Source organism: Dendrobium catenatum, unplaced genomic scaffold, assembly GCF_001605985.2.
Source record: "Dendrobium catenatum unplaced genomic scaffold, ASM160598v2 fragScaff_scaffold_772, whole genome shotgun sequence".
NCBI classification, from domain to species: domain Eukaryota; kingdom Viridiplantae; phylum Streptophyta; class Magnoliopsida; order Asparagales; family Orchidaceae; genus Dendrobium; species Dendrobium catenatum.
The window spans coordinates 1,369,769-1,397,485 of NW_021319234.1; the positions used below are offsets into that span (position 1 = coordinate 1,369,769).

A 27,717-nucleotide genomic window follows, 5' to 3' on the forward strand; every position below is an offset into this window, starting at 1 on the left:
TTCATACTCTCTCTCTCTCTCTCTCTCTCTCTCTCTCCGATTGAGGAGATGCAGATAAGCTCAGAGATTAAGGGTGGAAGGTGGATGGAAGCCATTATGGTGACCAGCTTGATCAGCGTTCAATTGAGCTTGGCCTTCTACACTGTCTTTATCTCCAGGTTCCTCGCCGGCGGCCTCCAACCGCTCTTCCTTGTTGCCGCCAGTAGCTTCCTCAGTGCCTTTCTTCTCCTCCCCTTAGCTATTCTCTTTGAAAGGTATGTATTATGTTCATTAAGTTTTTCTAGCTGAAGAAACGAAAGAGCTTTTTTTTTTTTTTAGTTTTAGAAATATTTCTTAGCGTTTTTTTTTCTTTTTTGCTTAATTTTGTTTGAATTAGTTTATTTTTAAATGTTTTTTAATTAATATTATTTATATTTTTGCTATTTAAATATTTAATTTTTTTGGGTAATTTTTTTATTTAAAAATAGGTAAAATCAATCTCTATTAAATAACCGATATCAATGAAACAAAAAGCCTAAATTATAAAATAATAATAGTAATAATTATATCACAATATTTTCTCCTATATTAATATCTTTAAATATATATCAATAATAATAATAAATAAAGTTATAATTAAATATTTATTTAACTAATTTAATAATTGTTCTGTGCAGGAAAAATTGGCCAGAGAAAATAGGACTCTATTTGACTATTCGGTTTGCTCTAATCGCAGTTGGAGGGTAAGATTTTCCCAAATAAAGTGATAATTACTTCTTTTTATTTTTTTAATGAATAATTAATCATATTTTTAAACCAAATTTCTATTTTTTTTTTTTCTAAATTGAACTTCAAAATTTACCTCTCTCTTTTCTAGTATATAAAAATATGTTTGATCAGTCTCCAAAAAATTACTTGATATGTATGAATCTAGATGTAATATTTAAATTGAAAAGTTTCATATTTAAATTTATGAATATCATAATTTTGATTTCAACAAATTTATAATCTAACAAAATGTCTCGATGAGATGAATCTGATAGTACTAAAAATTATCTGATTTGACTCTAAGGTTTTGTTTGGGACGACTTTTTTACTGCTTCTTAAAGCAGCGTTCTAGTACAAAAAGTTGCTTCAAGAAGCAATAAGAAAGCCATCACAACCGAAACCTAAATAAGCTTAAATCGAACACACGAAACATATTTTGAAAACTTATAATCATTAATTGAGAGCAAACATTTTTCATAAATTTTGTGCTTTTTGTCGAATCGAGCGGCTCATCAAGAGGAATCTAACGAGTATTAAATCATTCAATTTTGATATTATTAAGGCAATCAAAGATTTAACATATAATCTATAATATAGATGATAAATATGAACCCTAAGATAAAATGCTTTGAATTATGTCCAAATTTATCAAACTAATCATATGACCCATTCTTTATATGAGGTAATTAGAGAGAGCTAAAGAACTTTATATATAAAGTGCTTTAATTTTATTTACAAATGATATACAAATAATTAAAAACAATTTTACAAAATAAAATGTTAAGATATATATTAAATTAGAATAAAATAAATACTGAGATTAATTTTTTGTGATATTTTTATTAGAAGTCACATATTTTTGCTTCATGTTAAAATATTAATTATATGCAACTAATTAAATATCCTTATTTAATTAATTCCTTTTTTAATTAAATTAGTAAAAGGTTTAACTATTGAACCATGGTTAGGAGGGTTGTAGAAGTGGTTAAGTTTGGACAAATTTTGATTATGTCATTGATAAGGACATACCACTAAAAGAATTCTATTTTAGTTTAGGTGGGAGATTCTGCATTGTTGAAAAAAAAAATTAATTATTTTTTTAATATTTTTTTATGCTTTTTTTGCTTGTAAAGTTGAATAAAATAAAATCATTTTTAATATAAAAAAATTCAAATTTTACGGAGAAGCTGCCACGTGTCGCTTGACCAATTGAATAAGGAAATTAGTTAAAGATAATCTTGTAGAAGAGAAAGAATTTGTTTGATTAAAAAGTGATAAAAAAAATTATTATAATAAGTTGGTAAAGAAAGTAATGTATTTAAAATTTATAAGTACAGATTGAATTATTTTATCCAGAATTTATAAGAAAATATGAACATATATTTTGATGATAAAATATTAAAATTTTAAAAATATTTATTGATGAGATTTTTAATTATTTTGGGATTTAGGGCATTTATAATAGTTTTGAAGGAAAAATAATAATTTATCTAAAATATCGAGGCACACTAAGCGCTATAAAATTATTAAGATTTTAATTTTTTTTCACATGAAAAATTAATGATATTTGCAATTATAGAAGTTTATCAATCTAATAACAAATTTCTTTTACTTTTCTCAATCATTAACACAAACTTACATCTACAATACCACTTAATTGTGAGTTTTTAATTAGTAGCTAATAGCATTTTAATTAGGTATTAATTGTAATTAGTCATATGATTAGTTACAATCAACTTGTGAATTGTGATGCCTAATTTATTTATTATATGTAGGACACCTTTGTACCAAGTCCTCTTGCTCATAGGAGTAAAGAAGACAACCCCAGCAGTCGCCACAGCTATGCCTAACTTAGCTCCAGGACTCATCTTCTTCATTGCTTCTTGTCTAAGGTGACCATATTGATTAACAAAACTATATTTTTATAATCTTCTAATAAATTACCATGGTAATTAACCGGCGGTAGCCTGCGTTTTGACTGCCGGAAAAAGGCCGTCATAATCCCTTTCCTATGCGGTTTATTCTGGCGGTTTTTGAAACTGGAAAACCGCCGGAAATTTTCAAAACCACCAGAAAACTTATTTTAACCGTCCGAAAAAGCCGCCGGTAACTGATGATTTTTCTATGGTGTCATTAATATTTTACTTAGAATATATGTATATAATTGCCATTATAGGATTGAGAAATTTGATATTAAGTGCAAGCATACAAGATATAAGGTGATGGGGACTCTGATGTGCTTGAGTGGAGCCATGGCCATGAGCTTCATGCAGGCAGATTCTGTAAACTTACCAGCAGAATCACCTAATTTAAGATCAATATTGTTCATGGGAGCTAATTTGAGCAGTATTGATACCACCTCTAATGACTGGATTATTGGTTGCCTCTATCTCCTTGCAGCTGTTGTGGTTCTTTCTTGTGTCATGATTTTACAGGCAAGTTTTCAGACTTAGGCTTCGTTTGAGACGGCTTTCTTAATGATTCTTAAAGCATTATTTTTAATGCTTTAAGAAAAGCAGTAAGAAAACCGTCCCAAACGAAGCCTTATTATTATTATTACATGCATCAAATACATTTGAAGTGATCATTCGTTGTTTTTGAACTTGCAGGCTACAACAATGGCCGATTTTCCTGCACCGATTTCTCTCGGTGCTATATCTGGCATATTAGGCTCTTTTTTTTCTGTAATATTTCAGTATATCTTGCAAGGCAATATAAGCACTGGAGCTGCTAGCCTCGGCATCACAAGCATTATCGCTGCTGTGTTAGCGGTATTATGATATAATTTCTCTCTCCATCTCTTTGGTTTTAAAAATATATTAATTATAAAATATTTATTCAAATATTGTGTTATTATAGGGAGGATCAGTGTCATTTCTGACTGCTACAATAGTAACAATGTGTGTTCATAAAAAAGGACCAGTTTTTGTTTCAGCCTTCAATCCCACACAAACAGTCTGTGCAGCAGTTCTTTCAGCAGTAATACTGAAGCAGTTCATCAGTCTTGGGAGGTATTAATGACATGAATTCACTACAGGAAAATGGTCAATTAACGGCGGCCATTTCCGACGGTTGAGATAAGTTTTCCGGCGGTTTTCTAGCGTTTTGAAAACCGCCGGAATAAACCGCGTATCAAAAGAAATTCCAACGACCATTTTTCGTCAGCTAAATTTATCGGTGGTTTTCCGGCTGCACAAACCGCCGGTAAATTCCTAAGACTAAATTGATCTTACTTGGTTTATTTTGTTAATATCGCAGCTTAATCGGTATGGGACTCTTGTTTGCTGGTTTGTACATTTTCTTGTTGGCAAAGATGAAGGAAGCTGATATGGAGGAGGTGACAAAGGTGCTCCCAGATGAAGAGAGAGCTCTTCTCTTTTAGGGTTTTTTGGATACTTGTTGCTAATAGTTATGTACACAAATGAAGGAAACTCTATATGTATAATTAGGTGTAAATATTATTATCAAAATTTGGTAATATTATGTATAGAAGTGAAGATATCATAGTTGATCGAGGCATCTTTAGCGTTTTCTCAACATCTGCTTTAAGTTTTATAATGAGGGTAATTGCACAATTTATCATACATAAAACCGAATTTTCTTAAGAAGTTTAAACATTTTGGAATAATAATATAAAGGGAGATATAAATGATATTTTTTAAGGAACCCACTAAAACCATAATAGGAGGAAGCCACCATGCTTCAGCTTTTATAGATATATCAACAAAAAAATACTATTCTAGAGTTAGCTTGATAAATATAATTTATGTGTCATACATTCATAGCTAGAAATAAAAATATGGACAATGTCATCTTTGTATTGCAATGAACAACAAAAAATTATGCTCAAACATTCAAAGATTACTTGTAACAACATTCACATCACAACTATCTAGGGACATCATAGGGCGAATGCTGAAACATTACTTTTGGTTAAAGAACATACGCTGATGAGATTGGAGTTGGGTTTGTGTTGGACAATAATTGAAGCAGAACTCAAAACTCAAACTGGAGGTCTTTCCAGTCTGTTCTATTCAAAAGCTTCCACCTCTTAGCTATACAGTCATGTAAGAATTTCTTTATCAGATTACCATTGATGTTCAAAATAATAACCCCTTGACACCCAAAATCCAAGGATATTACAACATAAGATGCTCAAGATCAATTAGAGGCCTATGAACATCGTCTAATTTACCATCTTATTTTTCACACGTCAAAGCTCATTAGATCACATCTAAAGAAAATGAGGGCCTACCAGATGCCGATCTCATTCCATAAACTTCTCCTCCACAAATTTCTATCTAGCAGCATTTAGGCAATCACACGTCATATTATCGTCTATTCTAAAAATAATAATAATAATAATAATAAAATAAAAAATCGTCTATTCTCAAAACTTTTGCGTAAAAACCCCAAAGTAGAGAATCCCTATTGGATGTACAAACATGCATACAACAACGAAGAATTTTATTTGCCTTTGCCCTCACCTTTAAGGGACTATCAGAAGATATTTCCACACAAGCCTTCATACATGTAGTTGCAAATTTGCAATGACCAATAATTCTTTCGTGGACATGTCACGAGGCTTTTCAAAGCTTGACTAATGCATTGCGAAAACAACAATTACAAAACTTATGGACTCAAACTTTTTAAAACAAGACCCTAAGGGGCTCATGTTTGGTATCGAATTTTCCATGAGATTTAAACAGGATTTACCTTAAACCAGCCAAACGGTTTTTGGAGGGCTTGTGAATCACGCGATTACGTAAATATGGGATTTACGGATTTGCAACACATCCAAGTAAATCGTGTAATTATAAATCCCATCATTCGGCGGATTTAACGAGATTTATATTCGTGCCAGCTCTCTTCCACGATGCCCCTGTCGTGAAGTTCCTATGAAATCGTTATGTACATCAATGACAGAGTTGCTTAGCCTTCATCCTAAGCCCTAGCCTCTCTGATCCTTACTCAGCCTGTTGTGTTCCTCCACCTGGTACATTTCTTCGTATGCATTCCCGCGAGCGAGCATCCGTCATTGCACAGTATCCATCGGCTGATTGCTATACTTGCGACTGCTCTGCTTTTTTTTTTTTCCTATGTTCAAAACTACATATCCTTCGGTTGTGAATAAACTTTTTCCTATGTTTGAAAATACCTGATATGTTTCGTTTGGTGCTGCTTGCAAAAATAGTTGTATTGTGAGTTATACTCAAATAGTTATTTTGAATTTTCGTAAATGAATGAATGCCTTTTTATTTTTTGCTCTAACGATAGCTATTATATGATATATCATTGTAAGACAGATTAAGGGGATGTTTGGTATTGGATATTTATTTTGAGTAACTTTTGAAAACTTGTATCATTGTAGCTAGTTATGTAAGCTTAATGTTTTACATGGATTATTATATTTTGCATTATTGAGAGGAGTTTTATGAGTAAGCTTGTTGTTGTAGATTATGAGCGTTAGGAAATACTATATATATATATATATATATACATGTTCTATCGTATGTTCATCGCACCTTCAAATTGCGTAAATCAAACGGCTTAATGATCAAATATCATTAAGTGGTTGGTGGATCTACTAGCTATTTTAAGGAAAATTTCATAATATACATTTAGCCATTATCTTGCAGTAACATGGTCTTACAATTTAGGTTTCGTCAATATGCATGTAGAATGCGTGAGCTATAATGAGTCATCGAACACTATCTGTTTCTAATAAACTGATAAAACTTAAAAAAAAAATTAAAATTATTACACTTGGACGTTGGACAGATTTAAAATTTCATGAAAATGGTATTCTCGTTAATGTTTGACATAAATGCAGAAATTTTTAAAAGGAAATGTTGTGAACGTGAAAGCCCTAGTATACCTAACACCGTTCTGGTGATGACATCTCCATTCACTCAGACCAACAAAAAATCACAACTCGAAATCCTAAGTTGCCAGAAAAGCATAATATTGTACTAGGTGAGCTGCTGTTGGAACAATATGTAAATGAGAATTTTTGTAATGATAATTTGAGGAAGGAACAATGGTCAAGCTTATTGGGCAGCGTTGAACCGGCGTCTAGGATAAAACTACACATAATCTTCTGTAATGATACAATTTAGAAACATGAAAGCTAACTTCATAACACTTTATCAACTACCAAATCATAGTGATTGGGGTTGGGATGAGGAGTTACACATGCTATTAGCGACGAACGAGTTGTGGGAGGAGATTGGTTAGGTACTGGTTTTATTATTAATTAGCGCACACAAATTATAAATTCATATTAATAACTCAGCTAAACTTTCTAATTATAGGTTAACCCAAAGCTAACCCAATTTTGAAGACATTTCTTTCATCAGTATAATATTTTCGATAAGATATGTGTCGAGAACAATACAATTGGCACAGGAGCAAGATATAGTAAGGTACCACAACCAACGTTAAACTTAGACGAAGACGATACCCTACCTTTTTGAAGATGAGTCCATGGCTGTTAATGGTGTAAGCTACGACGTGGAAGGGACCCCCAACAAAAATCTACTAGACGTTGTAGATGATGTGCCACCTAGCTTAGGCATAGATGCAAGTCCTAAGCTAGGATCAAAACGATTTAGTGAAGAACCAACCAGATCCACTAGACACCCAAAGAAGAAAAGTGGGATTGATAACTTGAATGAGTTATTGGTTGAGTCAAACAAAAAATGCAACGGTCTTTAAAGAGACTATTCAGCATAGTGAACCATACACCATGATGGACTGTTTGGTTAAGTTAGGTCAACTAGAAAACCTAACAACACAAGCTCTATTGGTTGTTCAAAATGCACTTAAGGAAAACACGGATAACAAAACAACATTCATGACTTAGAAAGGGGATCTACTTACAAAATGGATAGAATATGTTGTCAGCTCACATCCACATTTCTATGCTTCCAAAGTTTGGTGGTATAAGTTCCATTTCCTCCAATATGATATATGTGTGTTGTGCAACTTGCCAATTTAATTTCGTGTATGTGTATTGTGGATGTTGCAAATTTATTTTATGTATGTATGTTCTGCATTTTATAATTTTCTTTCATGTAGTTGTGTTGTACAATTTACAATTTTATTTCAAATAGTTATGTTGTGCATGTTGCCAATTTTATTTAATGTACGTGTGTTGTGTAAGATGCTAATTTATTATTTCAAACTAATTTATTTCACATAATTGTTCCACTCATTAAGTGACTTAAATTTACAACTATTTTAATTATGCAGTTATGTCAAACTATTTGTGGAGTGTACCCAGATAATGAGGCCATTAAATAAATAACTCCTACTCTACAAGAAAATTCTTCTTTGGATGAAGAACTACCAATAAGAGGCCCAATGTTTGATAGAACATATACGGGACATTGATATGTACTGGATGTGCTTGCTTTCCATCCAGGAAGAGCATACCAGTGCTTCAGGTTACCTTCAAATGCCTTCGTCAGTTTGAGGGAACTACTAGTCAGTTGTGAACAATTGAATGACAGCAAAAATATGCTCGCAATAGAATTCCTAGGTTTCTTTTTAGTGGGGAGTGGCGCACACACTTAGTTACAGACAATTGTGTGAATTCTTCCAGCATTTACTGGAAATAATATGCATGTACTTCAATATGGTTATGCATGATATTGTATCCTTCACATATGAACTAAATAATTTACCCCAGACAAATGAAGAATGTCATCCATTTGTACATTCAAATGCACAGTTTTACCCTTACTTCATGAATGCAATTGGTGTAATTTATGGTAGAAATATCCCTGCATTAGTTAATAACAATTACAAAGTCGTTTTCATAATAGTAAGGGCTTCACTTCACAGAACGCAATGAATTCAGTTTCATTTGATCGACAGTTTATGTATGTGGCCTCTAAGGGGAAGGTTCTATTACGGATATGCATGTCCTTAGATGAGTTGTAGAGTAAGGTCAGTTTAGAGTGCCTCACAATCATTATTACTTGGATGATTCTAGTTATACAAACACTGATAAGTTGATTGCACCATTTTGATGATATCGATATCACTTAGCTGCCTATCATGAAAGTACATCTAGAAGATATGCAGTTCAATAAGAGTTATTTAATCACCGACATGCCCAATTGCGCGATGTGGTATAGATGACTTTTGAAATTTGGAAGGAATGATTTCAAGTATTGATGCACTTGAGACAGTTTCCTTCGAGTGTTCAAGTTGATTTGGTTATTGTGTGTGCAGTTTTACACAACTTTATAGGTCAATATCATGAACATGGTATGTATTTCAATATGTCGTAGATGAAAATGAAGCATGATGATGAATGTGGCGAAGTCAAAATATTTGATGAGGATCCTAACTTACATGCGTCAATAGAAGAAATAATTTAGCGAGAAGTGATAAGGCATGACATCACAACAGATTTATGGAATGTCTGGATAAGAGTTTATCTATGCATTTAAAATATTTCAACTTTGAATACATTTTGTAGTAATTTCATGATTTTTTTTTGTTTTAGATATATTGCCAAAGAAATCGATCGTCATGATGAAGTTACTTTCAATGAAAGATATATCAACTTCACTATCATATTGAATTGTACTATCAAATAGTAGTCTATTGTTGTCTAGATAAATATTACTCTTTCATAGTGTCATGTACTCTTTTTTGCATATACTCCTTTCTATTATACGAGCTCATATTTGATTTATTATGTGGTATGGAGCTATCTTGAATTTATAACAAGCATATTGATGTAATTTAGCGTTGTTTCTTCATATTTAAATCTCTAGCTGTCATAAATTCTAAAATCTATTGCCAAACAATTTCTCAAGATTTAACATTCATCATACCAATCAGTTTTCATGATTTAACATCATCTAGATTTGCTAAATTTGAATTTACAGGATTTTCTAAATCCCACTAAAATTAAATCCAATCCAATACCAAACGGCCCCTAATAGCTTTAACTTTCTACTAGTCTACTAGAAAGCTGCTTTAAGAAATAGAACGAAAACCGTCCCAAACGACACCTAAGTCATATAGATATAGAATACTAAGCATAACATTGGATATGTCTGTGAGCAAGACATCAAACAAAAAGTGATTAATACATGTATTATTGAGCAAAAGTGATGGTTTTCTTGCCAATGTAAAGCGACTTTATATGGTTGAGGATGTGGCTTAATTGTGTGCTTCATTTGGGATAATATGTCAATCATCTAGCTATTATTATTGTTATTGTTGCGTCCTGGAATATTCACGGCGGTAGAGAAATATATAGTTTAACATCTTAGCATTGTACGAAGATCCAGCACACAGTCAGATAAGTGAGAGGGTGTAGCATTCATAAGAGACACCAGAGTTTTTACGTGGAAAACCCTTAAAAAGGGGGAAAAATCACGGGGCCTAGCCCAGTTGAAAATATGATTCCACTAGAATTTGAGTCAGTTACAAAGAGCTGAATCGCCTCCAAGGGCGATCAGATTACAACTAATAACTGTTCGATAGGAGTCTGATGTTAGACCCGGTGTCACTTGATAATACTCTGGCGTCACCTGGAAGTTCGGGTGTTAGTTGGTAGTCTGGCCTTAAGCAGAATGTCAGGCCTTGAGCAGAACGTTGGGCCTGAACGTCGGGCCTTGAGAAGAACATTGGGCCTTCAGTAGAATGTTGGGCCTTGAACAGAGCGTCGGGCCTTCAGTAGAACGTCGGGTCATAAGCAAAACGTCGGGCCGAAACATCGAGCCTTAAGGTGGTGGTGCAACGAAGCTCCGACGATGGTCCGGTGAGGTTCCGGTGGTGGTACGGCGAGCTCCGGTGGTGGTCCGGCGAGGTTCCAACGGTGGTCCGGCGAGCTCCTATGGTGGTCCGGCGAGGTTTCGTCAGTGGTCGAGGAGGAGCTTCTTCCTTCTCTTCCTTTTCTTCTCCTCTTCTCTTCTTATCTTCCCTTCTTGCTTCGACCCCCTTTGAGAAGAATGAGGGCTCTATTTATAGATTTTTTGGAGTGTCATAGCTCATAAATAGGCGTGAGATCAGGGGCGAATAGGGAGTGGTTGAATGGACTGCATCGAGATTCGTGCCCGATCAAGATAATTTTTTGACGATGTATCAATTATTATTATTATTATTAATTTATATGATTTGTCACCATACTTATGAAATATAGTGTCATGGGAAGTAAAAACACAACACATGACTATCAAAGGTGCATCTTCTAGCGCATCCTCGACATCAATAGTTTCATTTTCAAGCTTTCCCGACTAACTATGACGGTTAGTTTCAACGATGTTTATGTGAATGCTATTATGAGATTAATTATTTGCATAGAGTTCTTTAGGAGTTCAAAAGGTAGTTAGGTATATGAATGTTTCTAGAATAGGTAAGGAATTTTTTGTTGGGGAGGTCATTCAAGGCATTGCTTCAATTATAGAAATCATTACAACATATCATTAAGAGTATCGAATTTAAATCCTTTAAATGCTAAGCAAGATTTTTTTTAAGGGTCGAGGTTGATTGGCAACATGATTTCATCCATTTCATATTAATCATCTTAGGGGGTTGGGTGAAAAAGAAATACAGAGTAAAATACTAAAATGTGATATAGTATAAAAGAATTGTAGTGTATTTAAAATGTTTGGAATTGTTTGGATGGGTGTAAAATAAAAGGATGTGATAACTTTTTTTTTGCTTGAAGTTAAGTGAATGTAGTGTAAAACTTAAATATTGTGGTGATTAGTGGGCAACTAGTGGTGGATTATGGTAGCAACAACGAGCAGTGACGGGTGGTGGGCTAGTAAAGTAGATGGAGTTGGTGATTGATAGCAGCTGCAAAGACTGGTGGCGAGCGGTTAGAAGGCAGAATGTGATAGGTGATCAGTGGTGGCGATAAGCGATAGTGGTGCCTAGTGGTAGATGGTGGTGGCGATGACGACTTACAACAATAATGATAAATGGTTTACTGTATATTTGAAAATCGATCAAACATAATTATCTTCAAATACACCAAAATTGAACTAGAGGGTTAATTTCAAATATTTTAATTGTTAACTCTGCATTTCTTTTATTGCAGTTCAAATACCAATATTTTTCAATACCCCTGCATTCAAAATACTTTACACCACTGCTACTTCAAACCAAATGATACCTATTAGTCATTTATATAAAATGATGTTATTTTATTCCTATGGGGTCCACCATATGATGGTGATTGTGGAAAACATTTAGAAATTGACATTAGAGATGGATGGGAAAGTGCTTGTAATACATACTACAAATGACAAACTTGTTAATACCATTAATGAGAGAGAATGATGTTATGTGAAGTTTCAGAGATATATTATGATCAACATTACAGTCTAAAGGGGAAAAGATGGATAGAAATTATAAAAAAATTCATAAAAAATAAGACACGAGGCAAAGTTTAGAGTTGTTCAATCAAATGTTGTTCATCCACCACGTAGATGTCAACGTCAAAAACAAAGGAACATAGTGAATATTATAGCTTTAGATGCAAAATGCACTAAAGCTTATAGATAGATGATTCGAGATCCCAAAAGTCCCCCACATTAGCTTGAGACTAATATTTATAAGTGCCGATTTTGACATTGGTATTCTCTAACAATATTGAAATTTAAATTATTATATTTTAACGAACTTAGCATAATGAATGAACTATAGTCAAGAGACAGTAACCATCTACTATGCTCGAATCTGAAACACCTCGAATCCTCGATCAATAAATATCATACTTATGGGAGTGCATTGAATGTTATCATATCTACGTACTGAGGTTGATTGAAATCTATATTTCTCAAGCTAATATATCCAAAATCAAGAAGAAATTTGAGATTTACTATGAAGATCTATCTATTAATCATTGAAGACAATATAATTTCAAAATTAGCAATTTTTTATTAATTAGGTTAGGTTTGTATTTATTACTTGCACTCCAAAATTAATTTGAAAGTACATAAATTTATTTCAACCTTTTCATTAAGAGTTGGGTGATAAACTATATATTATTACAATGATATTTCTAAAATTTAATTTTAATACATTTAATTTATTATCTGATAAGTAATTAAATTATTATTATTATTTTAAAATATGATTAAATAACCTAATATTATTCGTGCAAAATAAATAAAATTCCGAAATAGTAAATTAATAACCGTGAATTTAAGGCGCTCACCGCCTTCCTCCGCGGCCCTCTCCGCCTCTCCTCTCTCGATCGAGAGCGAACTCCCAAATCCCTCCATAAGGAGTTGTCCGTCCTCTCTCTCTCTCTCTCTCTCTCTGTGCGCTGTGCTTCTGCGAATTTCGTTTACTCTGCTGCGTTTTGATTTATTTTTTAAATTCTGTCGTTGGAAGTGATCAGTCCCAACATGAGTACCGGAGAGTTGCTCGGAATCGAGCCGCTGGAGCTCCAGTTTCCCTGTGAGTTTTAGTGGTTTTCCTTCCGTTTATAGGAATTTTCTGTAAAATTCTGCACGATCTGTTTCGGTGGTTGGGTTTTTAAATCTTCTGACTTGATTTTTACGGCTGGTTTGATCCGAGAAGTCGAGCTAAAGAAGCAGATCTCGTGTTCTCTCCATTTAACCAACAAAACCAATGAGTATATAGCATTCAAGGTAGGTTTTAAATTTGTTGTTTTGTTTACGTATTTTCCTTGTTTTTTATGACGTGCCCTAGGAGATGGGGTACAAATTAGATCTTTGCGTGTTGATGATTCAGGTCAAGACTACCAGTCCGAAAAAGTACTGTGTGAGGCCTAACACTGGGATTGTATTGCCTCGATCCACATGCGATATTGTTGGTAATTGATTTCTGTCCTGATGCTTCTTCGACTTATTGTTTGTTACTTTCTTATTGCATGTATAAGGATTTGCTTGTTTTGCATTAGTTACCATGCAGGCGCAACGAGAAGCTCCTTCGGACATGCAAAGTAAGGATAAGTTTCTTGTTCAGAGCGTAATCACGAATCAAGGTGCCACTTTGAAGGACATTTCCGCAGATATGGTACTTTTTTTTGTGTGGAAGAATATAGTACTTCTATTTCTCTGCGTTTTTTGTTCAATTGATTACTCTATGGCTACAATTTGGGCTGTTTTGTTGCATTTTTTTTTAGTTCTCTAAAGATTCAGGCAACACTGTGGATGAGGTTAAACTGCGTGTAGTCTATGTTTCCCCACCTCAACCTCCCTCGCCTGTTCCAGAGGGATCTGAGGAAGGTTCATCTCCTAGGCCTTCTGTGTCAGACAATGGACACATTGCATCCTCGGAATTTGTTGCTGTTAGTGTATTTGCTTTTGGAATTATATTTCTAAATCTTTTTCATTTCTTTCTGTGAGTAAAGGCAATGACTGACATAATTTTTTGTTCAGGCAACAAGGGCAGCAGCAATTGAGCCAAAAGAAAAATCTTATGAGGTTGGTTTTGAGTTCTTTCATATTAAAAACTTAACTAATTTAATTAGAGGTTACCTATATGATTTTAGTGATCTATTTCTAACTTGCAAACTTTGTAATTTTTGCATCATGAAAAGGGTGCTTATGCCTTTTTCTTCTTATTGTAATGTCTCTTTTTCCTTCAAATTAAGTGGAAGCTTTCCTTTAGCTGAAGAGGTTTCTTAATACTTTGTATAAGCTTGCTTGTTACGCTATATTTCCAATATGTTATGAATCCTAATTCATGAGTTGTGTGTTGAAGTTGGGTAAGTTTGCTTTTGAAACACTACAATTTTTTTATATATTTTGTTGATGTTGATACATGACCAAACTCTTTGAGGATTTTCATTCGCCTTTCTAATGGAAGCCAATCACAGAAGCTTGGTTCTTTTGTTAATGTACAAATTAGAAGAAGGGCCATACAATGGGCATCCCTTCTAAACCAGTGGTTCTATCATCATAATTAGTCTTTTCTTAATTATTTTGTTTCAGATTTATAAATCATTATTTATTTATAATATTGCAATACCCCATCAATTATTCTATCTCCTAGGCTTATTCACATGTCTTCAGCTTCCAATAATTTAGATATATTTCCTCTATCCTTATTTTCGATATTTGCGATGCTTACTCCTGTAATATAATCATTTCTCATTCTAAATTTCCTATTTTTATCTAATTTACTTAAAAATGCCAATTCGAACACTAATTTTGGTTGCTAGCAACTTGCATGTTGTCCTAAGACATGGATCTCGACAATATACCTGATCTTATGGTAATTTTTCAAGAGTGATTCCCAAGTTTTCATGAAATTCTATTCTCTCAAAGTTTAATAGGGCACCTCTCCATTTGACGAGAGAATATTATGTGCGGAGTCCGGACGTAGAGTTACGTCCGGACTATGAGTGTACACACTCTGTGAGTGTACACAATGTGTATACAAAATTGTGTACACACTTTGTACACAATTTTTTATACATACTGTGTACCTCACAGTCCGGACGGTCTGAACTCCGCACATAATAAGTTCTTGTTTGATCATGTGACTTTGGTTAGTTATGTTGTTATTTATTAATGAAATAAGAAATGTTTAAGATTCAAATAATTTATAATATATTTTGCCTTAGTATTACTATCCTTAAGTCCTTTATTGTTCAAAAAATTCATCCATCGTTCTATTTTTAAATATACTTCAAAATAAATCTTCGCAGGATTATGCCATCTAGAAATAGCAAGTACCATGTTACCATGTTTTGGAAATCTGATATAAGCACATCTATAATTTTTATTGAATGTTATTATGATTTTTATTTTCCCCTCTATAACTACTTTTCTTGCTAGTAATTGGTTCATCATGCATTTCTTTAGGAAGTTCAATCTGTTCTTGATAGAAAACCTTTGTCTTTCTATGCCACAAGAATGAATTCTCCTGGTAGGTCACCTAATGCTTTAATGATCTATGAACATTGAATGAAGATTTTTTTTTTTTTTTTTTTGCGGTTTTATCATCCTGGAATATAAGGAGAGAAGGGGAGTATGAGGAAGAAGTGGAAGAATAGACGATAGAGAGAGAGAGAGAGAGATGCAATCTTGGGTTCCAATTCTTCACTATCTCACTTTTCTTTCGATCTTTGCTCACCAGTTTTACTGGTTTAGTAAGAGAGGTATGGAGGACGAGAGAAACTGAATGAAGAAAAGGGAAGGAAATACGAGATTGGTGAGACAGCATGTTCCACTTTCATGCCTCTATTTCCTGTCAGCCTATTATTTGGTGTAACCCAGTGCACGACACTCCCATTAATGTGAGGTTTGAAAAGGGTTTGATGTACACAACCTTTTCCTTGCATTATAGAAGGTTGTTTTCCATTTCATTGCCACTTTCTCATCTCAACCCATTGTTAGGTGCAACCAAGTGCTGAAGTTCCCACCAATTTGAGGTATGGGGAGAAGTTAATGTACACGGCTTTATATCCACATTGTAGATAGGTTTTTTTCCTAACTTGTACTTTTAACCTATAGATCCACAGTGGAGGCAACCTAGCCATGGTTTCCATTTGACCCTTTCTCTTAGCTCATCTTTACTGGCCCTATTCATGGAACACAAAAGTGATGATTAGGAACAATTAAAAAATGAGAGAAGTAGAGGGGCATGCAGTATTTGGTTCCAGTTTGCAATCAACCTAATCCTTCAACTTATCTCCATTTCTTCCTCTTTCTCTTCAGAGAAGTCTTCTGGTGAAGGGACCCAGTTGGTTGATATTGAAACAACAGGGAACTAGCAATTTATGGAATGAGGGACCAATCATTTTTTTTTTATATCAGTCAAGCTGCTAATCTCTTCCCCCCTTTTACACTGCATAGCATAATTCATCTTCTTGGTAAACCTCATACTTGACTTTCTATCTTCTACCATCACTTTGTATTTATAACCTGTTGGAGAAGGCAGTGCTGGAGAAATTTATTTAGGTGACTGATTGGAAATCATCAAATCAAGCTCATGCTTTGTTAGCATACTTTTGAACTTTTGAAATTCTATTAAGCTCAAGACCCTCACAATCAAGTACATGAAAATAAATAGATATATAATCAAATCAAATATGATACACAATTTTGAGTTTGAACAACAAGTTATGCTAATAAGCACTTTATTATATGCATCACCTTATTAGCACAAGATAAATAAACAAAATCAACATACACAATTATAAGGCAAGTGTCTTATGATACTGAATATAGTATTAAGCTCTATGCGCAAGCATTTAACTAATAAGCACAATTGTTATTGATTTACTCAACTCTCAATCATAATAGTTAACATAGCATTAACACATCAACTGCCAAAGCCACTTAACAAATCCCCACACAGCGGTAATAATGGTGATGAAAATATATCTACATTATATGTGAAAGTAATAACTTTAGGACACAAGTAATTTGATTTTCTCGACACAAGATAACGAGCATGCTTGAGGATTCATAATAGGACAAAAAAAAAATATATAACCGACCCCACGTAGTGGGATAAAGGCTTGATGTTGTTGCTGTTGTTGTTGACACAAGATAACAAGCATGCATTGAAACAATCACCACATAACCATCTAACTATAAATAACAATTAAATAAATGTACAAAAAAATAAATCTAAGACTATAAAGGAAACTTGGCATGTAGGATTTTTATGTGGCGACACTCAACATGATTGCATCCACTGCTAAACCTTGTGCTCGCTTATTAGTCTTCTAACAATAGGTATCATTAAATATACTCCTTCACCAAAGAGTAGGTGGAGAAACTTTCATACAAATATGTAGAACAAGTGTGAGTACCTATTTTGCTGCAACAAGAGCAATTTACATTGATATCTATCCTTCACGGGCTTGGCAATCAAATTCTCTAAACAAAACTTTTGATAGATTTTTACACTCTAGTCTTTATGAATGCTCATCCTGAGTCTATTTGATACGCCCGAGGAGGGAGGGGGGGGGTGGCGCACATCTAGGAAGGGGGATCTGTTTAAGAAGGATTCTAATCAAGGGGGATATGTTTAGGAAAGTTCCTAATGAAGGGGTAGTTATTTATGAAGATTCCTGATCAAAGGGGAGTTGTTTAGGAAAGTTTTCTAAATTATGTTTAATTGTTTAAGAAGGTTTCCTAAAATATATTTAATTGTATAGGAAGGTTCTATAAGTATTATTGTGGCCCAGGCTATTTAAGGTGGAGGCATGATACTATGATGATATTGCTGAATTTATTTTTCTAGTGTTTCTTGTGAGTTTCTAGTGGCGCCTATGATTTGTGGGAGAGCCAATCTACCTCTTGAATAGTAGATCAATTGTATCTTGCTTTATTATTGAAAGAGAAATTAGAAAATTAGCCCCGGCTTTGTATTCCTATGGTGTTCTTTTCTTTTGTTTGTTATTTTTACTTCCAAGACGCTTCAAATTGGTATCAGAGTACTTTTTTGAGGTCTATGACAACAAAGAAGGTGGAGGTGTTGGAAAGTAAGATGAAGCAAATCAAATCCGAAATGGAGAAAAAATTCTCAACCATTGAAGGAAGGTTGTCATCTATTGAAAAGCCATTTGGAGGGTTGGAGGAGATGATAAGGAAGCTCATGAAGATGCAATAAAAAATTCCATCGATGGTTTCAATTGCCAACCCCAACCCAGAATTGACCGGGATTCCCTTGGCCGAAACTAAAGAAAAGAGATCAGACGTGAAAAGTTCGATGAGAAAAGCTTCTTTCATCAAGAACCACCTCCTAGGGTTCCGATAAGGGGCAAATTAGAGGTTCTAGATGGGGCGACAGTAAGAAGGGGGTTTAATGGTGGGAGAGGTGGAGTGGTCGACCGCTATGGGAGGCTTTTTGGGTAAGGAGAGTGGACGACCAGAGGAGGGGGATGGGCCAAACCATGGGGATTGGGTCATGAGAGGCGGACAAAAGAAATGTGTGATTCGTTCCCTCGATACATGAGGGAAATATGGAGGGATTACGACAACTGTTACACTGGAGGAGGAAGAAGCTATTGGGGCGGTGGCGATTCTAGGGTGGCATTCCTAGGGTCACTGCATCCTAGTTTTGATGTGAAACAAGCTAAATATCTTACAGCAAGAGCTGCGCCTATTCATCCCGATTCTCATGAATTTAGCTCGTATGGTGGAAGAATGGATATAGATCCACACATTTTACCCATTCTTGGTAGTTCTCAGTATGGCGCACTACATTCAGCTTCAATTTTAGGAGCTCCGAGGTGAAATATTGATGATCTCAACTATATTCAAGGGTCAAATGCTGCTTATGATGTAAGTTTACCCCAGGGTGTGATTATATGTCAAGGAAAGAGTTTCATGGTTCTGATCGAACTGACTACCAAGGGAGCATTATTCCACATGACCATCTAAACAGAAGGATGATAGAGATGCTTTTCATCGAGAACTTGATATATGCGAAGAGGAATGTCGTCGGGATATGTTGGGGGAGAGGGAACGAGAAAAGGAACGTGGAAGGGATTATCTGTCCATAATAAGAGATATCCTAGGTTATCAATATCTCCTGATTTTACAAAGAGTGATCCTATGATTGTTGTTTATGCAAAGAGACGAGATGGAACACTTGAAGAGATTGGTCGAATTGAAGTTGTATTGAATTCACTAAATCCTATACGGGTTGCAATGATTGAACCAACTGTCCGTTTTGAGTGGTTGCAACTTTTGGTGTTCCAGTTATATTATGTAGATTCTCAGTTCCATAACGTTCCTGGAAAGACACTGAAGTTGGATGAGCAGCAATTTATGGGTGAAGCTATCTGTGTTTTTTTTTCCAGAGGTTGCCACTAAACCTAATACATCCTTGGTCCTTAAACTAGACCATAGAGAACATGGAAAAAGGTTTCAAAAGCTATATGAGCTTATTGCTCGTACTGAAGAGTCTTTTAGCTGAAAAATGGTCTTTGAGATAATATTTCACCATGTAAATTTGGATAATAAGGATTTCTTCTCAAAAAATTATCTTTTCTTGGTTATTTCTAGAACAACAGATGCTGAGCCTCCTATTCCAATTTATAAGACAGAAGTTATAAAGAATGATCTCAACCCTACTTGGAATCCAGTAATTTTAAATCTTCAACAATTTGGAAGCAAGGATACGCCTTTGAATATTGAATGCTATAACTTCAATAGAAATGGAAAGCATGATCTCACTAGCAAAGTTGTGAAATCTATGGCTGTTTAGGAAGGTTCCTAATCAAGGGAAAGCTGTTTAAGAAAGTTTCTAATCAAGGAAAAAATATTTAGGAAGATTCCTAAATAAAGGAGAATTGTTTAGGAAAGTTTTCTAATTGTGTTTATGCTATTTAGGAAGTGTTTAATTATTTAGGAAGGTTTTTTAAAATATGTTTAATTGTTTAGGAAGGTTTCCTAAATCAAATTTAATTATTTTTTAAGGTTTTCTAAATCATGTTTAATTATTTAAGAAGCTTTCCGTAAATATGTTTAATTGTTTAGGAATATTCTATTTGTGTTATTGTGATTAGGATTATTTAAGAGGAAGTTTTGATTAAGGTTAAGTATCATGATATTGCTAAATTTATTTTCCTGGTGTTTGTTGTCAGTTACTAGCTGTGTCTAGATTTTGTGGGAGAGCCGATCCACCTCTTGAATAGTAAATCAATTATATATTGCTTTATTATTAAAAGAGAATTAAGAAAATCAATCCTATCTTTGTATTCCCACACTTTTCTTCTCTTTTGTTTGTTGGTTTTACTTCCAAGAGGCATCACCATCCTCTGTTATTATCATGGTTGCTACAATAATGAATTACTTCTAGAAACACTTAACAAACAGTAGATAACATCGAATAATTATTGTTATCATCAAATTACTAATAAGTCATACATGAGGAACTTATGCTCATCAATATAAATTATAATATCCCATAAAATTTGTCAAAATTCCAAGAATTTAATACTAAAACTTAACAAATAATATTCAGTTTGCCACGTCCCTTCATCATCATCATCTAAACACTATGAGGTCAGCATCACATTTTTCAAAAAGTTTTCTTGTTAATTATAATAATAATAACAATTATCAAACAAAATAATTTAGTATTGCTTTTCATACAACATTTGGACCACATGTGCTTCCATATAACTCAGCCAACTTTATTTGCACTAGCTTCTTGCAAAAGCTTTCTCGTAAAACCTTCTCATTCTGCCTTTTTGAAGCATCTTAAGCAAAAAGGCCTTAAAAATAATTCCGCCCATCACATGAAATTGGAAAGAATGTTCAGCTGCTAGCTGTATGGTCTATGGTCGAGTGCTTCAAGAATATGTATGAGTGGCAAGGATATGATTAGAAGAATGGTTAAAATGGAAAATGGGCTGCAAAGATCTTGGTTTGTGTATTTGGTATTGCTTAGTCAGAAGTTCCCGAGGTGATTTCCAGCATCTTATACCAGAAATTCTATGTTCTATTAGGATACACTTGTTTTCTTGTATAATATAGCTTTATAACACATATATATTGTTTTCTTTTTTTAGAACAAAACAGGATTTGTTTCACGTGTCTCTGTTATTTCTCATGTTATATGACTTCCTAGAAGTTTTTATGTCAGTAAGAAATATACCTCACTTTTTATTTTAATTCTTGACATTTAATGCAGTAGATTTTCTTGGTTTTTTCTTTCTGAAAGTGAACAGAAGTAATTATATTAATATAAGCATTCCTTATATCAATAACTTTTTTTTTATTCTTTTCAAACAACTTTTCCTACATTTTAGATTCAATTTTGTTATTTGTTTCTCCAGGCATCGGATTTACTATCAAGATTGACCGACGAGAAGAACTTGGCTGTTCAACAGAACGCTAAGCTCCGACAGGAATTGGTAAGTCTACCAACCATTAAGGATATTCTTTGTTCTGTTTCAAGCGTGTTTTCGGATGTGTTTAGAAAGATTATTTAAAAATTGCCTTCAGCATTATAGAATTTAACTTGTCTTTGCGGCATGATTCCTCCTCTTTAATCATAGCTGAATGTTTTGCTTCTGTTTTTTTTATTTTCCATTCATTTTTACTAATATTACTATTTTCCTTCATTTTTCTATCTTTCTTGCCCAAGTCACTTGCCGTTGTTTTGATGTTCCTCTGGAGCCTGTGGCTTTTTCCATGTGTCTTGTATTTTCTTTTTTTGAAGAACAGAAATCTATTTCATATATTCTACAAAATTTGCATAATTTTGGTTATAGCTTTTAAGAAGAGTTACTGAAGGGGATAAACCCTCGATACAAGAGCCAAATGAAATGCACGGTGAACTTTTTTCCAAGAAGGAAGCATTGTTGGGATGAACAGGGATAGAACCCACATTGTCATGGTTGGGAGCTGAGATATAAATCGCTAATTCAATCGAGTGGTTATGCATCTTTTAGGTTTAGGGTTTGTGTTGCAGCACTAGTGCTAAATAATGGAAGAATTTGAGAAGGTTAGTTGCTTTGTTAGGGGTATGCGCTCGACTTGCTTAGAAGGGTGACAATTGTGGTTCTAAAAAAACTGCGTTTGGACAACTCCAGCTTACTTAGCTATCTGTGGTGAGAGTAGTTATTACAACAAGAGAACCTTGGTATGTTGTACTTTAGTCATCCTGATTGATCATGCAACATATGATGATAACAATCACATAAGACTTCGTCCAGTTATGTAGGTATGAATTGCGGATTATTATTTTATTTATTCCTATTAAGGGCCATGTTATGTCTGTTAAATTCTTTCCCAGTTTCTATTTTTGTAGTCTTTCTACCTCTATGGTTTTTGGGGTTTTCCCATGTCACATGTTCTATGTACTTCAGATTCTTTGAAGATATATTTGTGAAGGAACATTGATGGTTTTAGCAAGGAGAAATCCATTGAGGGTGCCTTAGCATAGTTTATGTAGACTTATCTCTTAGAAGGCTTTAAGGACGGACTTCAAGACAAAGTGAGTTTATATTATCTTTTGTTTCGTAGTTCATTAAAAAAGTTTCTAGGATTTAGCGAAATTCATTTTAACGCCATTAATTTTGATTTTAAATCTATTCTTTTTTTTTTTTTGGACCATTTCTATTTTGTTTACTCTTTCACAACAATTACATAGAAGCTTTTAGCAATAAAGCAGACGCTTAGAAGCTGCATGGAGGTAACCGAAAATTGGGCTTAAATGTAAAATTCGGTTTAAGTACAAAACAATATATGGAGGTGCAAGTAGCAAAAATGATAAGTGGTGGCTGCTAGAAACCTATCTTAGGGTCTGTTTGGGACAGTTTTATCATTGCTTTGCTTTTCCCGGCTGCAACTACATTTCTATTTGACTACTGCTTTTTGTTGCTTTCTAAAAATTTTTGTGGTGAGAAGCTACTTTTTACAACCAAAGTTGCTTATATGTGGTAGCTTTAAGAAAGTAGTTGTTCGATATAATGTATATATAATATTCACAATAATTTAAAAAAATTATTTTCCTCAGTCCTCGCAACAACTTTACAAACATCTTTACAAAATGTTACAATCATCCCAAACAAACGCTTTGGCTTCTTTCACTGATCTTATTGCTATTGGAGAAGTCTTCTGAAAAGCTGATTTTAAATTTACTGACGGTGCTGCTTTGTTTGTTAACTGACAATGGATTTGGAGTGTTTTGGCTTTTCTTATACTAGTTCGTGAGAGAGCTTTTTTAGGCTATGTTGACCATATAGAATAAATGGAAGAGGTAAGGGATGCTTTTTTCATTTATTTTCTAATCATCTAATGCAAAACATAAGAAAAACAAATAAGATACCAGAATCAACTACTACCTTTGGCCATTCTAAGTGAAATGAGCTACACAAGCACATCCATGCAGCATCCCTAAGGCCCGTCTATGCTTCCAGATAGCATACATTTCATGATGATTTGGATGACGCTGTAATTTGTACCATTGAATCAAACTATCCGTGCTGAGCACTATTCCTAGGTCATGTACCTCAGTAGTTGTCAATATTAGATCACGGCATAATCACCATCATCGTCATTAGCCTCCATGCATTCCTGCTGAATTGCTTGTGGCTATATGAAACAAAACAGTAGATAAAAGGAAGCCAACTTTGTGTTTTTAATCCTTATCATCTAAGAAGTGGGTGGTATGAACTGGTTTAGAAGCCTTTGATTCCTGTAGTTATTAATATCTATCTTGAGAGTATAAAGAAAACCGACAAAAGAAATTATCTCTCTATGATAAAGGTGATGGAATTTAAAAGATGAGAAATTATTATCTAAGAAAGGTAAATTTGAGTTCTTTATTTGTGCCGAACCTTAAGGAGATTTGGTGGTCGAGTGAGGATGTACTAATAATTATTAAGGAAAAATTGTGTTTTAAAAAAGTACGAAAAGTAAATACTACTAAGACTTATAATAATATTAGAAAAGCTAGAAGTCTTGAAAAGAGGTTGTTTAGTAAAGCATGTAAAATACTCGTTAAGGAAGAAATTATTTTGGAAAATCATAACAAACAATATAATGAAGCATATTATGAATTAATTCTAAAAATGGAAGTTGAGTGGGCTCTGAAAAATATGCATAAAGAAAGAACTTTATGCTTAGAGAGATGCCCATTGAGATTTTAAGAGTTGTGGGGATATTATAATTATTTGGTTAATGAACATTTTAAATAGAATTTTGTAAATTAATATGATGTCAAATGATTGTAGAAGAAGCATTTTGATACCAATATGTAAAACATAAGAGGTGTGGAAAATTAATTTGACACCACAAGAACTTACTTAAGACACTTGCACGTGAGGTCTTGCCCAAGGCGCTTGCCACTAGTATTCACTGAGGGCAGCCTGATCCAAGTCAAATATGGGTGCCCAAATGTACACATCATGAACTAGTTAAGGTGGCTGTAATAGTTTGTAATTTTCTAGTGACTAGTCATGTGTTTTTTATTATTTCTCTTGATGTTGTGTCTTTTGTAGCCCTCTCAACTCTATAAATAAAACATTAAATAGTATCTTCTGGATATTATGCAATCTTTGCTATTCATAGAGTACATGGCTCCTAAGTTCTTCTCCTTACTTGCCTACTCGTTCTCCTCTCCTCTTGCTCTACCTGCCTAGTTAGACTTACAAGTATGTTCAAGGTGGTACAGACTAACAAATTTGAATCCAACAACTATGTACTTGTATTTGCTCATTCTGCTACTACTACTAAATCAAATCTCCTTGCGGATGGTGTATTTCTATGCCCTCTTTGAACTACTGCTATCTGTTTGCATTAGCTTACAATCCAGCAAAATATTTACAAAATGTAGCTAGTTCTATATGACACTGGACTAAATTGATGTTCTTGAGAGAAAGACTTCTAGGCCCTGCTAATTCTGAGTAAAATTAGGTTTTAGCTTCAAGGATGTCAAAATTATCTGGTGATCTTGTCAATAGAAGAAACAACGATTTTATATCCATGTTCTTATTGATCCTTCCTGCTTGCGTGGGAGCTATAAGTTCAGCTAGCTTGTTTTGAGATTCTCCATAGTTTATGATTCAGGTTTCATTTGGGACAGTTTTTTTACTACTTCTTAAAGCAGCTTTCTAGTACAAAATTTATAATTTTTGTACTAGAAAATAGTTTTAAGAAGCAATAAGAAAGCCATCCCAAACAAAACCTCAATTTGATTTTGATGTTGGCTCTATTGCAAGTTTTGGCTCTTCTGCTTTTATACTTTGGAAGTCGTTTAAAGTATGGATAAAAATAATAGCGACTTGGACCATCACGACGTATCATTTATGATGAGAATGCCCCAACTGACGCTTAGTAGTCATGAGTGTGCGTGAATCTATGTGCTTCTCTAAATAGTTAGCACTTATGAACGTGTTGTCGATTTTTTCCTGGACAATATCTAAGATTGGAAACCAAATCTATATCTAAGTATGGATAAAAATGAGGAGCATTCTGGTTGAGCTAAGGCCTTTTGATCCATACCCAATAAAGCAGTTGAGCTTCTGTTGGGCTTTAAAAATTCAAGTGTTCAGTATCCTCTGCTGTTATTTCACATGTTTTTTAGATTTGCTTTGCATAATTTGATCAAGTGAGTTCGGAATTAAATTTAAACTTTATATTAACATGTAGCTCCAGTGAAAGATAAGATTAGGAGAGTCACCTTAAATGGTTTGGTCACATTAAACGGAGGCCTTCCGAGGACCCGGTTAGGAAAGCTGAGGTATTAGATTTGACTTATGTTAAGAAAAGCAGAGATAGACCTAAAAAGACTTGGTTAGAAAATATCAGAAATGATCTTTCTTCATTAGATTTAAACGATAATTTGACTTTTAATATGACACAATGGCGAAAAAGGATTCATATAGTGGAGCCCACGTAGATTGCGGAAAATTGAAATTTGTAATCATAATTGTTGCTTGTTTCCTAAAAACATAATCAGCCAAGCAACACATTTCCAGAACAAATGTTTCAGGAGCACAAATCCACCTTAACATGAACACCTTTTTCTTCTGCTACTAATCTATACCCCCTATGAATATTTTGCGCAGGAGCTCTTGAAGCGGGACCTGAGCAAAAAACAAGGTGGATTCTCCTTCATTGCTGTGCTGATCATAGCTTTTCTGGCCATTTTTCTCGGCTATCTCATCAAGTCGTAGCTCTCCCAAGCTTTCCACTTAGCTGACTCAAATATTTAATGTGTTAGTTGCTTGTAGATTTTAGAGCAAAAGAGTCTACAGGGCAAATCCAAAGCTTCTTAATTATCTATTTCTTGAACTTCTTCACTTTATTTTTTTTTCCTTTCTCTATTGATATTTAGTACTTCGATAAGAATTGAGTTGTTTGTGTTAGTTATTGTTATTGTTAAGCTAAAGATGATTGCTATCAAATCACAATTGCTAATTTCTGAAGTGGCTGTGTGGTGATAGAATTAGCTTGCTGGAATGTCTGTCTTTGAACATTTTTAGTAGTTTTGCTGTTTATAAGGAGTAATTCTCATGATGGCTTTCAGTCTCTGGTTCCTGTTTTGTCTACTGCTGTAAAAAAAATTATAAATTAAGTAATTAAATGTTGGATTATAAAATCATATTTTAGGAATTTATGTTCAAAACTTTGCTTCTACACTAATACTTAAGATGATAGTGAAAGAAAAATGTAAGGACTTATGAATTAGTCAAAGTATACGCAGAACATGAATGTTTCAGAGTTTCAGTATATATTTGATCTCAGGACTGACACGTATTTTTTTTTCTAAAAATTATTGCATCCGGTCACCGGACGCGGAGATAGGTCAGGATATTAATAAAATATTATTTTAAATTAAGTGCATTAAAAGTGCAGGTAAAGCGCAGTCAAAGCGCAACTAAAGCACAAGTCAAAAGCGCAGGTGATGTGGCAAATTTTTATTTGATGTTCGATCCTATTTTCCGCATACGGTGATCGGATGCAATAATTTGCCCTTTTTCACAGAAGTTTTTGGAGGTCGTATAGAATACTTAATTTTTTAGATTTGCTTCTACTTTTCAAACAAATTCATATAGAAACTTAGAATCTATTGAACACATTTTAGAATATTTCTTAAACTTAACTAACTAAACTATTAACATATGAAATGCAATGTGTATCGTGTATATGTCAAGATGTTTGATATGACTTCATTTTTGCTTATGCCTCTCTTTAAATACTTATTTAGATTTCCTCACCATCATATTGAATGAAAGGGATGACCAGCAGATAATAGCAAGGCTAAACATATTCGAGATTCTCGATCAGATTAGCGGACAGGGCAAGCACGTACTACCAGAAGAGTAGACCTCAGAGCGATTGATTCCCAGTGCTTGAATAAACTGACTTGGAGTCTTCCTTCCCCTACTTTCTCCGTTCACACCGCTTATCCCGATATTCCTCATCCCTTCCATAACTGACTCCACAGGATCTTCGGAGTTGATCTCGGTTTCAAACTGTTGACCAATGCATGTGTCCCTCACGTTCTCATCTCCTACCCTCTGCTGCCCTACTGTGTCAG

The 27,717-nt window shown here is 34.1% G+C and overlaps 2 protein-coding genes across 3 annotated transcripts; both read left to right on the plus strand.

Annotated features, from left to right (window-relative positions):
* Positions 1-26,702, plus strand: LOC110101760 (vesicle-associated protein 1-1). 2 transcript variants are annotated; one of them, XM_028696586.1, is made up of 9 exons: positions 1-37; positions 13,024-13,185; positions 13,309-13,379; positions 13,483-13,564; positions 13,652-13,767; positions 13,877-14,041; positions 14,133-14,177; positions 21,503-21,580; positions 26,243-26,702. In XM_028696586.1, exons 2-9 carry the CDS (start codon positions 13,134-13,136, stop codon positions 26,348-26,350), a joined length of 717 nt encoding a protein of 238 aa, XP_028552419.1. In that variant the 5' UTR covers positions 1-37; positions 13,024-13,133; the 3' UTR covers positions 26,351-26,702. The 2 variants fall into 2 exon arrangements, with proteins under 2 accessions (XP_028552419.1, XP_028552418.1); XM_028696585.1 differs by lacking the exon at positions 1-37 and having other exon boundaries at positions 12,927-13,185.
* LOC110101759 (WAT1-related protein At5g47470) lies at positions 44-4,129 on the plus strand. Its single transcript, XM_020829812.2, has 7 exons — positions 44-254; positions 657-722; positions 2,523-2,639; positions 2,924-3,182; positions 3,357-3,518; positions 3,607-3,758; positions 4,006-4,129. The coding sequence occupies exons 1-7, from the start codon at positions 49-51 to the stop codon at positions 4,127-4,129; spliced, it is 1,086 nt and encodes a 361-aa protein (XP_020685471.1). The 5' UTR covers positions 44-48.
* Positions 26,703-27,717: the final 1,015 nt, after the last annotated feature.

Bases quoted from the DNA above. Each gene is read 5' to 3' on its own strand.
- LOC110101759 (XM_020829812.2), top strand. From the start codon at position 49: ATGCAGATAAGCTCAGAGATTAAGGGTGGAAGGTGGATGGAAGCCATT. The intron at 255-656 runs GTATGTATTATG...TGTTCTGTGCAG, and splicing joins TTAGCTATTCTCTTTGAAAG to GAAAAATTGGCCAGAGAAAA. The intron at 723-2,522 runs GTAAGATTTTCC...TATTATATGTAG, and splicing joins GCTCTAATCGCAGTTGGAGG to GACACCTTTGTACCAAGTCC.
- LOC110101760 (XM_028696586.1), top strand. From the start codon at position 13,134: ATGAGTACCGGAGAGTTGCTCGGAATCGAGCCGCTGGAGCTCCAGTTT. The intron at 13,380-13,482 runs GTAGGTTTTAAA...TTGATGATTCAG, and splicing joins ATGAGTATATAGCATTCAAG to GTCAAGACTACCAGTCCGAA. The intron at 13,768-13,876 runs GTACTTTTTTTT...ATTTTTTTTTAG, and splicing joins AGGACATTTCCGCAGATATG to TTCTCTAAAGATTCAGGCAA.